We start from the raw sequence: 12,473 nt of genomic DNA, 5'->3' as shown, positions 1-12,473 counted from the left end.
CGATGTCTATAGGAATATCATGGGGATCTGGTTAAAATGGAGATTCTGATTCATCATGTCAGGGTGTGGCCTGAATTTTGCATCTCTGCCAGGCTCACCACTTGGGAGCTCCTAGGCGGTGTCCGTGTTGCAAGCGCATAGTCACACATTGAGAAGCAAGGCACTAACCTGACCTTTGGTATTCCTAAGCCTGTGGGGGGCCTGGGATTGTGGCTCCCACCCGTCATTTACATTTGGATAACAGGAGAGGCCTTTGCAAAGCTCTGTGCATGAAGAGTCAGCTTTCCTTCACACGTGTGATGTGATGTGGCGTGACTGACTCATCCTGGTTTGCCCAGAACTGTTGCAATGTAAACCAAAAGTCTTGCATCCAAGAAATCTTTCAGTCCTTTGAAAACAGGACGGTTGGTCACCCGGTGAGCCCCCCTATATCCCCAGGGGTAAGGTAAGGTTGGACCTTTCGAATTTCCTTTAATGAGGAAGGCTCTGAAAAGGAAAGGGGACTCAAGGAAAGCTTTTTATTTAGTTATGTCAGTTTCTCTCCTTTTCTGGGAATAGAAGCAGGTATGATGTCAGGAAACTCCACTGCCTAACATCGGGGCACATTTTGTGTCACCCGGAGGATTGTGTTTCTCCTCTTTTACCTGTAAATTGTGCTGTTCACCAAAATGTCCCTCAGCCTTCCGTCTTTCCTTCCTCGTATCCCTGCTACCCACTGCTTCCAGACTTTTCCTCATCTCCTCCTTTGAGCAGGCCACACCCCTACTCTAAAACTTTCAGCATTTCCTGACAAAGTTCTCAAGGATTTTGCCCTCAAGGGAATAAATTTTGTAGTGGGTAGAAAAAAAGTGTAAGATGTCCCCAAACTCTTAAGTAGCTCGTATTCTCAATGGGTGACAAATATATATGACTCATCTTTTTAAAAGGTCAAGATTTTATATTACTAAGGTCTGCCATGCTAGACGGAGTGCAGGGTCTGTGTTGATGTGGATTTGCAGGTGAATTAGGGCAGAATCAGTAAGGATACCATCTAAACCCTCCCTGCTGTGGCTTAGCCAACTTCAGTGTAGTTGGCCAAATACCCCTGGTTAATTTCTGCCTCTGGGCCTTTGCTTAAACTAGTCTCCCCATCAAGACTGCCTTTTCCTTTCCTCTCTGCCTACCTACATCCTTTACTGTTCTATAAGGATCTCACCGTCACCATCCCCTTCACTCTTCCAGCCCTTCATGATCCCTGTTCTAGGACTTCCAGCATTTAATCGATGTGGTACTGGTTTCCAACTGAGTAGTAACCACAGTCTGGCCCAATAAGGGTTCAAAGACTGGGCAGCCTCTTCAAGAGAAGAGAATGAATAAGCATTCACGGTCGGGGAGACCATCTTAGGATGAGCCCACCAGCCTCCTGGACCAGCAGCTGCACTGACTTCTTTGATTAATTTCGCACTTAGGGCTTTTTGTGAGATCACGTTCTAGAAGTCTTGCCTGGGAGTGTGCACTGTAAAAATTGAGTCTTAAAAAAATGTAGGTCACGACTCATTTATTTGACAAATACTTATTAAATGTCTTCTCTGTTTACCGGAGGGAGGGCACACATTCATTATAATTCCCTTTAGGGTTGAAAAACCTAATTGGTATACATGTTAGAACAGCAATGGACAAGGGGTGGGAGCTACTGACATAGTTAACTGTTTTGCGTGGATATATTTACATTGTTGTTTTCCTGGTTTCTGGAAGCCAAGGACTGTGTGTTTCATTTATTCTCTACCCCCTGCAGCCGTGACTCCCAGCTTAGGGTTCCTGAGCTTGAAGGACTGCCTAGTATCGTGTTTATCAATTATTAATGTTTCCAAAGGCCAAACGAGGCAAATTAAAATCCAATTTCTTTTTGCTTTTGGCTGGAATGACAGCCTCTTAGTTCTGTAGCCCTGATATCTCATGTTGATCTGAAGCTCTGATTGATGGTTACATTAGTGTGTCTTGGATGAATAAAAAATGGGGAAAAGAATTAATTCTTGCTTAACATTGACCAAAAAACTATTTTTTGGGGGGTGTGGGGGTTAGAGAAATAATAATAGGGTGATTTATAGTTAGCACAGAGATGGTTACACACTAGATAATCAATGCTTGTTAAAATGAACACAAAGTAGATTTTGGTATTAAAATGGACTACAGCATGCTTCCCCACTATGGCTATAGAAAGTTCTGGAAGAACTCAGCATAGCCCTCTCAACTCCAGAAGCAGGCACCTCAGGAGACGACATTCTAAAGTCCAAATGCCATGTGGCCCTGTGATAGCAGCTGGATATGTATCAGGGGCCCTGCATGAAGCCCCACTTTTTGTACTTTTCTGGGGATGGAGGTAGGAGAAAAGGAGTCTTAGACTTGAACACTTTGCCCTGAAATTGTGGTTTCCTGGGAGTATCCAGGGAGCATTTGAAATGGCCAGAGGAATGGGGTCTCTGGTGGGTAGTGGGAGCCCACACGTCTGTGGGAGCCTCAGGGCTCAGATGTTCTGTCTGAGCCAAGGCCCCGTCAACCATCTGTCTGTGAAACTAGAAGGCAAGAGAGTGAACGGCAGTGTGACAGGCTTGCCTGGTGGTGACAGGCAGTCCCCAGGGGCTCCGAGAGGAGCACGTGCATGGGGGAGGGAGGGAGGGACTTCCTTGGGCCTTTGGGTCTCATCACGTGGAGACTACCTTATTCTGCAGCTGGCCTGTTGAGGAGCTAATGAGGTGAGGAAAATTCTTGGGAAATGATTGATTAAAACAAATCGTGGAAATTTTCAAGGGAACCTGACTCTCCAAAGAGCTGAGTGTTTCAAACATGCAGGTGGCTTTGGATATAAGCACGGAGAGTCTGTTTTATTGACTGAGAGTCTTGTGCTGAGGATTAGGGGTACCTTGACTGGGCTTCACTACTGACTTTAGGTCTTATTGAAGCCCAGGGAGCCTCGTTTTCTGTATTCACCTTCTATTATACCTAATTAAGGTATTTTTAAATTATAAAAGGAACGTAACCTTATAGAAAGGAGAAAAAGTTCTATAGTCTCATTACCCGATGCCCCAACTACTGTAATTTGTATGAATTCCCTTCCAGTCTTCTGTTACTTGCATATTTTTTTACTATTGTAATAACAAATGGCATATATTTTTGTATATTGATTTTTTCACAAAACACAATATCATACTTTGTTTCCTATGCTGCTACAGTGTTTATCATTTTGACTCACTGCATAAAAGTCCACTGCATTTATGTTCCGTAATTTATTGAACAATCCTTCTTTCGTTGAGCATTAGAGTGATGGGTATCTTTTTCTCCCTATATTTAAAAAAGTTTTATTAAGCAAGTTCCTGGGAAATCACCCTGCTGTGCCAACCCCCTAGCAGGAGCAGAGGGCACAGGGCGATTTGCAGGGCCCCGTCGTTCTTTTAATTAGACAAATGGTTTTCTGAGTGCCTTTTACGTGTAAGGCTTTCTGTCTGTGTTATTATCTGTTGCAGGCTCCTGTTGAGGTTTCTGGAATATGTGGCAAGACTGTAAAGCCTCGCCTGTTATGACGACTTCAGGTAAAAGGCCAGTGTGAATCTGGGTAACGTCTCACATAGTCTTTTAAAATAGTTGTGGAAGTCTGACCATGAAAATAACTGTAGTATTCAGGATGTGTTAAGGATGTGGAACAAGAATGAGCATTTGTTAGCGGTATATCTGGAAAGTACTTGAAATATTTTTATTAGCTTTGGTATTCTGACCCATTTCCCTGTAGTCTTGCTTACGATAGTCATTGTCATGGTTAAGCTGGAAAGCTGTGACTCTAATCTGACAGCGGAGGATGAATAGGGACTCACAGATGAGTGAAATGTGGGAGAAGTGGGGCTGATGGTAGAGCTGGGTTCCAGCCCTGGCTCTGGCACCAACCAGCTCTGCATCCAGGGTCCGTGCCGCCATCTGTCAAGTGAGAGGCTTGGACCAGAAGCTCTTGGAGGCTCTTCCCAGTGCTCAATTTTATGGTGTAAGCTCCAGCCCCGTGTATATGTGTGTGTGTGGTAAGGCTGCTGCAACAAAATAGCACAGACCCAGTGACTTAGAAATTATTCTCTCACAGTTCTGGAGGCCAGCAGCCCCACATCAGGGTGTCGGCAGGATTAGCCCCTTCTGAGGGCCACAAGGGAAGGATCTGTCCAGGCCTCTCTTCTTGGTGTGCAGATGGCCGTCTTCTCTGTGTCTTTTCATATTGTCTCTCCTCTATGTGTGTCTCTGGGTCCAAATTTCCTTTTTATAAGGACTTTAATGATTTCACCTTAACCTGATTACCTCTGTAAAGACTCCATCTACAAATAGGTCACATTCTGAGGTACTGGGGGTTAGGACTCTAACTCCTGAATTTTGCGGGAGGCACAATTCAACCCATAAGAAGCCAAAGAATGGAGGCTGAATTAGGAAGCCTGGTACCTCCCTGTTAGGTGCCCCACTCCGTTACCACAGAAACATGGTGTTCTCCTTTTCTCTTCCTTCCTTCCTTTTCTTTCTCTCTCTTTCCTTCCTTACTTCCTTCCTCCCTCCCTCTCTCTCTCTCTTTCTCTCTCTCTCTTTTTCTCTCTCTTTCTTTCTTTCTCTCTCTCTCTCTTTCTTTCTTTCTTTCTGTCTCTCTCTCTGTCTCCCTCTCTCTCTTTCCTTCCTTCCTTCTTTTCCTTCCTTCCTTTTCTTTCTCTCTCTCTCTTTCCTTCCTTCCTTCCTCCCTCCCTCCCTCTCTCTCTCTTTTTCTTTCTCTCTCTCTTTCTTTCTCATTCTTTTTCTTCCTTCCTTCCTTCTTCCTTCCTTCCTTCCTCCTTCTTTCCTTCCTCCTTCCTTCTTCCTTCCTTCTTCTTTCCTTCCTTCCTTCTTTCCTTCCTTCCTTCTTTCCTTCCTTCCTTCCTTTCTTTCTTTTCTCTCTCTCTCCCTCCCTCCCTCCTTTCCTTCCTTCCTTCCTTTCACTCTCTCTCTCCCCCTTCCCTCTTCTTCCCTTCCTCCTCCCTCCCTCCTTTCCTTCCTTCTTAGTTTTTCAAGGATACAAAAGAATTCCTTAAAGACATTTGGATAAAGCCTTGTTCCAGATTCACAGCTGTGCTCTTGCAGTCTGTGACCTGGCACTCTTTTGCTTTGGCAATTAAATCAGAGAATCAGAGCGTTCAACATAGGAAGGACCTCAGAGGTCACCTGGTCCAACTCTTAAGTTTTGCAAGTTCAGAGAAGGCAAGAAACCGGCCCAAGGTTGCCCAGTGAGTTACCTGCAAAATCGGTGCTCAAACTGCAGTGCCCCGCTTCCTTGGAACAGGCCTGTGTGCTCCATCCTTGATTGCTTCTGTCGCTGCTGCCACCCCAGAGAAGAAGCTGGCAGGTCCTCCAATCCAAGGTCACACATGGCTTAAGTGACAAATACCTCCCTTAATGTCCACGAGAGCACTGTCATGCACAAACCCACAGACCCAAAGGAGGGCTTTTCTGAACAAGAACTCAGGTGTCTGAGAGGCTCTTTGGCTAGGAGATATTTTACTATTTTTATTCACCCTCCGTAGACATTTTTTGGGAAAAATTGAAAATGATGTGGTTAAGGATGAGCTAGGTTTCCCTACAGTGATTTGTCATGGCAGTGGGGGGTTGGGAGGGTGTGGGAGGTGGAGGAGGTTGGACCAGCAGGCAGAAATGCTGGCAGGAATATGGAAAGCGAGTTAACTTAGGGAAGTAGATGGATCATTCGGGAAAATGGAGTTCCTGGTGGGAAGTCGGAAGTTCCAGGCACCTGTCTGCCTGTGCAGCCTTCCTCCTGATGGCAGAGGGATGGGGGAGAGTGGGGTTGTTGAATATTTTGCTCAGGGCAATTCCTGGTGCTTGGGGGCTTCTCGGCTTCTTGTGGTAGAAATGATACGAGTCAGAGTATATTAGTCTCCTGTGGCTGCCATAACAAAATACCACAAACTGGGTGACTTAAAACTACAGAAACTGATTCTCTCAGAGTTCTGGAGGCCAGAAGTTTCGACATCTGAAATCAAGATGTCGGCAGGGCCACGCTCTTTCTGAAGGCTCTGGGGGAGCATCCTTCCTTGCCTCTTCCAGCTTCTCGTGGCCCCAGGCGTTCCATGGCTTGTGGCCGCATCACTCCGGTCTCTGCCTCCGTCTTCACATTGCCTTCTCTTCTCTGTGCCCCTGTCTTCTCCCTTTCTGTCTCTTATAAGTAGTACACATGTCATTGGATTTAGGACCCATCTGGTTAACCCAGGATGATCTCGTCTTTAGACCTTTAGTTTAATTACATCTACAAAGACCCTTTTCCCAAATAAGGAAACATTCACAGGTACCAGGGGTTAGGGTTTGAACATATCTTTTTGGGGGCCACCATTCAATGCACTACACAGGGCTTCTCAGGGGCCCTCACAAGTGGCCACACATGTCCAGCCCTGGCCTCGTTCCCACCCAGCTCAGTCTGAGGGGGTCTGGAGAGCCTTGGGGTCTGCTGCTGTCTTTGACTGTGGATGGTTGAGGGACAACCTCCCCACCTTCTTCCCTTCTGCACTCCAGGGGGCTTCCCTCCCCACCATCCCATCTTCTGTGGCTCCTGGCTTGCTGGTCCCATTCCCTGGGGCGAGGGGGACAGTAGGAGACCACCGTCCTCCCTGGGAAGGTTCACCCAGCCCTACCCTGTCCCTACATGAGCTCTCTCTGAACCACAGCTAATCCACAAAAATGAGTTTTATTTCTGTTCCCCAAGAAAGGAATAAAGCTGCTTGGAATCCTGGCTCCTTCCCCATTCCCTGGGGCCTCTTAGGATATTTGTAGGCCCCTAAAGAGCTCCTCCTGCTTTTAGAGATCTCACACCATATTGCACCAAGCATATTAAAATGCTCCCGTGTTCCACATTAAGTACTTTAAAGACTTTTATAATTTTGCTTTTGAAATTATTTGGCTTTAAGCTATTTAATTTATGATTGGCTGTGATTTCTTGGCCATTATTATGCATACTTACGAATTTTCTTGAAGTGAGAAAAGCTAAGCCTGAGATTGTTTTTCGAATGTAATTAAATTTTTATGAATACCAAAGTCAACGATTAACAAGATTTTATAGACATTGAAACATTTACTAATTTAAATTTCTAAATTTCTAAGGTTGTTTTTTTGAGCCAAAAATCCAATATATTTTTTCAATTCTTTACCATTTCATAGGCCCCGGGAAAATGTGGAGACCGCAGATGCTATGTCTACTAATTTCTGATTGCTGAGATGGCCCTGCCTTTTTCCTGGTCTCGTCCCTCCTTCCCACTAGGAATTGGATTTTCTCTTTCCCAAATCCCAGGCTCCCCCGGTGGGGTGTTCAGCCCCTATTTCCAATCTCCTAAGATTGTCGACTGCTTCCCTCCTTGGGCTGGGTGGGGTCAGGACTTCTGGCTTTAGTTGTAGTCTCCCTTACACTTTCCCTCCATCCTGAACATCCTTATTCTGAGTCTCTCTGTGGACTTTTTTGCTACATAACCAACCCTGGCCTGATTTCCCAATTTTCACATTGTGGCCTTCCTCAGTCTGGCCTTGCCACCCCCATCTCAGTGATAGCCAGCTTCACGGGCTTGAGACCTGTACAGTTGCACAGGGCCCCACGCTCAGAAAGGCTCTGCACTTGGTTTAATGCTCTGCTGTTGCCATCTTGAGAGTCCTATAATTTTATCTTTGAACTCGGGTTTTGTGAGCAAAGTCTGATGGGACAATGGAGTCTGCAATGAGCAGGGGAGAGATGCAGAAGAAAGGAAAAGGCTTTATATTTTAGTACTTTTTTGTGTGTGTGTGAGGAAGACCAGCCCTGAGTTAACATCCATGCCAATCCTCCTCTTTTTGCTGAGGAAGACTGGCCCTGGACCAACATCTCTGCCTATCTTCCTCCACTTTATATGGGACGCCACCACAGCATGGCCTGACAAGCGGTGCCTCAGTGTGTGCCTGGGATCCGAACCCGGGCCGCCAGCAGCGGAGTGCGCGCACTTAACCGCTATGCCACGGGGCCGGCCCCTATATTTTAGTACTTTTAATGGACTTTTTTCCTGCCTTCTGAATAAAGAACCTCCCATTTTTATTTTGTACCAGGCCCCACAAATTATATAGTTGGTCCTGACTAGTAATGATGGGGGGCGCGGATGGAGTGTGGGTCTTGGTGGTTCATAGAACAGTTGGAGAAAGGTGTCAGTGGAATTAGATGCTTCCAGGTCAAAGGAAGTGTATTTGTTTTTTATGGCTGCTGTAACAAATTATCACAAACTTAGTGGCTTCGAACACCATAAACTTATTGTCTCACAGTTCTGGATGTCAGAAGTGCTAAAATCAAGGTGTCTGCAAGGATGCACATTCCTTCTGCAGGTTTTAGGGAAGAATCTATCTCCTTGCCTTTTCCAGCTTCTAGATGCCGCCTGCATTCCTTGGCTCATGGCTGTGTTGCTCTGACCTCTGCTTTCATTGTCACATCTCCTCGCACTCTGACTTTGCTGCCTCCCTCTTTTCCCACCCAAGGACCTTTGTGATTTCAGGGGCCCACCCAGATAGTTCAGGATCATCTCCCCATCTCAAGATCGTTGACTTAATCACATCAGCAAAGACTCTTTTGCTGTATAAGGTACCTATTCACAGGTTTTAGAGATTAGGACTTGGACATCGTTGTGGGGGGTCAACGTTCTGCCTACCAAGGGAAGCTATTCGTTTTCTAGCTTAAATCTCTAAACACTCACCCAGGACACATCAGGTTTTGTGGTTCTGAAGTTTATACAATTTTAAGCATCCTCTTTAAGAAAAAGATTAAAAATGTAGGTATGAGAATGAATATTACTTTAGCATTAAAAAGGAATCACAAACCTTAGATTGAGGTCCTTTTCTTCTGAGGCTTCTTTTGGCACTTATCAAATGCTGCCGGCAATGCGTACCCTGGATCCCTCGCCACCCAGAACACTCTCCACTCCCAGCAACCCCCTTACGGGAGGTAGGGGCCCTGAGCTCTGGCCATTGTCTCTCTATCCACCAAAAGAAGGGGATTATCTCCTGTTGATTTGTCCTCACTGGCTGAAGAGACTGCCCAGCAGTGGAGGGCATGGATGTTTCCTGAGGAATAAGACAAGGAAAGAAGCAGCTAAATAATAATGCAACAGCTTTCGTAATAAGCCTTAATTTACAATGCACAATAAGTGCAATGCCCCAGCATCCAGACTGGAAGCATTGTGAGGGCAGAGGGTGTGTCCGTCTCGTTTACTAGTGTGTACCCAGTGCCTCAGACATGCCTGTCGCACAGTTGGCGTGCAGTCAACATTTGCTGAATGACTGAATGAAACAATGGGTTATTCACGTGATCCATATGGCTATAGAGGACGAAGTAGAACGTTTTTGTCCAGTGAATCCCTGTAGTAAACCTATCGAAGTGGCCTCCATCGAATTACTTATGAGACGCCACAGAGTTGTTTGAAGCAAATGTGGAAAATATGGAAAACTGATTAATGCCGATTATCATCTCAGAGACACGGCTGATTTCATATTTAATCAGTGGTGGTTTTTATCTGGTAATTCCATATCTTATTAAGCTGGCAGTTGAGCAAGCTTGGGTTTGCATTTGAAATGCTTATCACAGTACTGGAAACTTCTCTCCCAACAATAGATTTACATAAAGGCAGTAGAACCTGCACTTTTATGCCCTCCCTTGATCATGGCTGGTGCAGGGTCAGAACCAAACATTAGACAAAGGTGAGAATGGACCTGACTGCTGCCTCAGTTTCTCCCTCAAGCCCTCGAGGGCGGCTCTTCCCTGTAAGAGGCTCAGAATAGTGGCTTCAAGTCACTGGTGTCTCCTTTGGAGGGTGCTTAGGTAAGAGGCTGGTCAGAACCTCCTCTTCACTGGTTTATCAGTCATATTGGAGAGCAAGGGTCAAGGGCAACCAGGTCTGTTCCACCTGTTGGGGAGGTACTGCCAAAGCGCTTGCAGGCATTTCCATTTAGGAAGTCCTGTGATGTCATAGGTCCTGATGATGTTATCAGAACCTGAAATAAGCAAGACCCAAAGGGATAGAGGGGATCGTGCACATAGGATGGTTGATTGTAGGTATATTTCTGCAATGATTGTGCCGGATTACAAAGACTGGTTGGCAGTTGATTCTCTTTATTGCATTTTATGGTGAATCAAATGCTAACTAGTGCCTTGATTGAGGCTGGATGCTTCTTGAAGGGCATCTTAAATTTTAAAGAGTGATTTTTATCATTATTTCATACTAAGGAGATTTATTTTATGGGATTGCACTAGGGTTTCTCAGTCTTGGCACTGTTGACATTTGGGGTCAGATAATTCCTTGTTGTGGGGGCTGTCTTGGGTCTTGTTGGAAATGTAGCAGCATCCCTGGCCTCTACCCACCAGCACCCTCCCACTTGCCTAATGTCCCTTGTGGGGCAAAATTGAAAGCCATTGGATGATACTATCAAGTCATGACGGAAGTAGCTGGGACAATCTGATCCAGTATACAAATATTACTTCTATCATAACTCTCAAGAAGGTCTTTAATATGTAAAGTGTAGCCAACAAATAACACTTTTGTATCTGACCAACTTATCCATTTAATAAATATTGAACATCTACTATGTGCCATGCACTAGGGACATAGCAGTGCAAAAGACAGACGTGGTACTGCTCTCATGGAGCTTGCATTTGAGGGGACCGAATAAATAAGAATGTCAGATATCAAGAAGTGCCGTGAAGAAAATAAAGAAGGGTTTGGAAGGTCTATATTAGAGTGGGTGTTCAAGGAAGGCAGAGGTGATGCTTGAGCTGAGACGCAAATGACAAGATCTAGCCAGGTGGAGTTCTGGGAGACAGACACTCCAGGCAGAGCTTCCAGGTAGTGTTCCAGAGGGAACAGCAAGTGCAAAGGCCCTGAGGCTAGAGTAAGCTTGGTGTTCCAGCAGAAGGCAGACCAGCCTGGCTGAAGCAGAGTGAGGAAGGGGTACAGGTGGTGCAGAGGTGAGCAAAGCCAGGTTGCATAGGGCTTCATAGGTTGAGGAAGGGAGCTTGAGTTTTACTCCAAGGGCAATGAGGAACCCTCAGAGGGTTTGCAGTAGTAGACTGACAGGATTGGACTTGTGTCTTTAAAAAAATCACTTTGGCTACTGTTTGGACAATGGGCCGTTGGGGGGATACACAATGAGAATCAGGAAGATTAATTAGGTGGTCAGGGCAGGATGACAAGTCAGAGCTGTCATTTTGGGCAAAGGTGGCAACAGTGGAGATGGAGAGAAGTGGATGAATTCTGGATATATGGCTGTGTTACTGCACAAAGGGCATGATCTACTCGCTGCGAGACAAAAGCCGATCGTCAAGAGGCAAGATGGTGGCAGAGAAAGGGCAGTTTATTACAGCTTGCTAGCAAGGGGGAAGGTGGCTGACTAATGTCTCAAAGAACCATCTTACAGAACAAAGACTACAGGCCAGTTATATAGAGGGCGGGTCTCCGGGTGCGGGGAGGCATCCATCTGGTCTTAGTTCCTGATAGTCTTTTGTTTCACTGGATATGCATCAGAGACTGGAGCAACACCCTATGCCCTGATCTTTCAGTTGTCATTGATGATGGCTGTCAGCATAGACTCTCTGCCCGGGGGTCATCACATTCCTAAGGAACTCAAAAGAACAAAGTTATCAACTTACGGTAGCTGGGAGGGGCCATAAAATCCATAGAGTTAGTCAGAGGTCATTCAAATTTACAATATGGTTTCTTTTCTACAATATGGCTTCCCTTATGTCAACCTTGTGTTGAGCCAGTATCAGCGGGGGATACTTAAAAAAGTCCCCTAAATAAACAACAACAAAAACTCCCTTATATTTCAACAGCACTTCTATAAACCACCTATTACTTGCACTGCTATGATCCCATTAGCTTATCTGAGCACCACTTCCAGCCCTGAGTTTATCATCCACACTTTGCCGAAGGAACCACCTGCCCCAGGCTAAGAGGCTTATCTCAGTCCTCAGGATGTGTCAGAGGTCACCCTTCAGGAAAGGGAAAGAAGTGGCAAGCAAGAAAGGATGGCGAGGCAAACCATGTGTGTTTAGTTGATCTCTGTATACCGGGGTCCAGCAGAGTACCTGACACAGAACAGAGGTTCATGAAACACTGTTGAGTAAAAGAATGAATAAATGAAGGAAGGAGAGAGCATCGAGGGATAATAAGCATTCAGGTTGCCGCGATGGGTGCCGGGCTGGGTGTTGGATGCTTCACTCTAGTCACAGCAACACGGAGAGAGCACTGTGTTCTTCCCAGACTCAGGATGGGGAGACGGAGGCTGAGAAGGATTGGGGAATTTGTCCAAGGAAGCTCACACGCCAAGCTGGAATTCCTCCTGGGCTGTCAGATTCCAAAACCTGTACTGGATTGCTACATTACCTCCTAAGAGAAACAAGATCTGAGAGAGGGAGAGAGGGAGGAAGGGAGAGAGAG

The 12,473-nt window shown here is 45.8% G+C and overlaps 1 protein-coding gene across 5 annotated transcripts in view; it reads left to right on the top strand.

Moving 5' to 3' along the window:
* Positions 1 to 395: 395 nt before the first annotated feature.
* Positions 396 to 12,473, top strand: part of SLC39A11 (solute carrier family 39 member 11) — a 369,359-nt gene continuing 357,281 nt past the window's right edge. For 3 of the 5 annotated variants that reach the window (XM_087441498.1, XM_087441495.1, XM_087441497.1), the window contains exons 1-2: positions 400 to 445; positions 3,501 to 3,566. In XM_087441498.1, the coding sequence (XP_087297624.1) occupies positions 3,524 to 3,566 (43 nt within the window). In that variant the 5' untranslated portion in view covers positions 400 to 445; positions 3,501 to 3,523. Of the gene's footprint in view, positions 446 to 3,500; positions 3,567 to 12,473 lie in introns of all 5 variants that reach the window. The other 2 variants (XM_087441496.1, XM_087441494.1) reach the window with 2 other exon arrangements.

Source organism: Ceratotherium simum, chromosome 16 (assembly GCF_057802395.1).
Source record: "Ceratotherium simum simum isolate JZ-2026a chromosome 16, ASM5780239v1, whole genome shotgun sequence".
In the NCBI taxonomy this organism is placed as follows: Eukaryota; Metazoa; Chordata; class Mammalia; order Perissodactyla; family Rhinocerotidae; genus Ceratotherium; species Ceratotherium simum.
The sequence above is the reverse complement of the archived record's forward strand: the minus strand, read 5'-3'. Positions and strand labels throughout refer to the sequence as shown.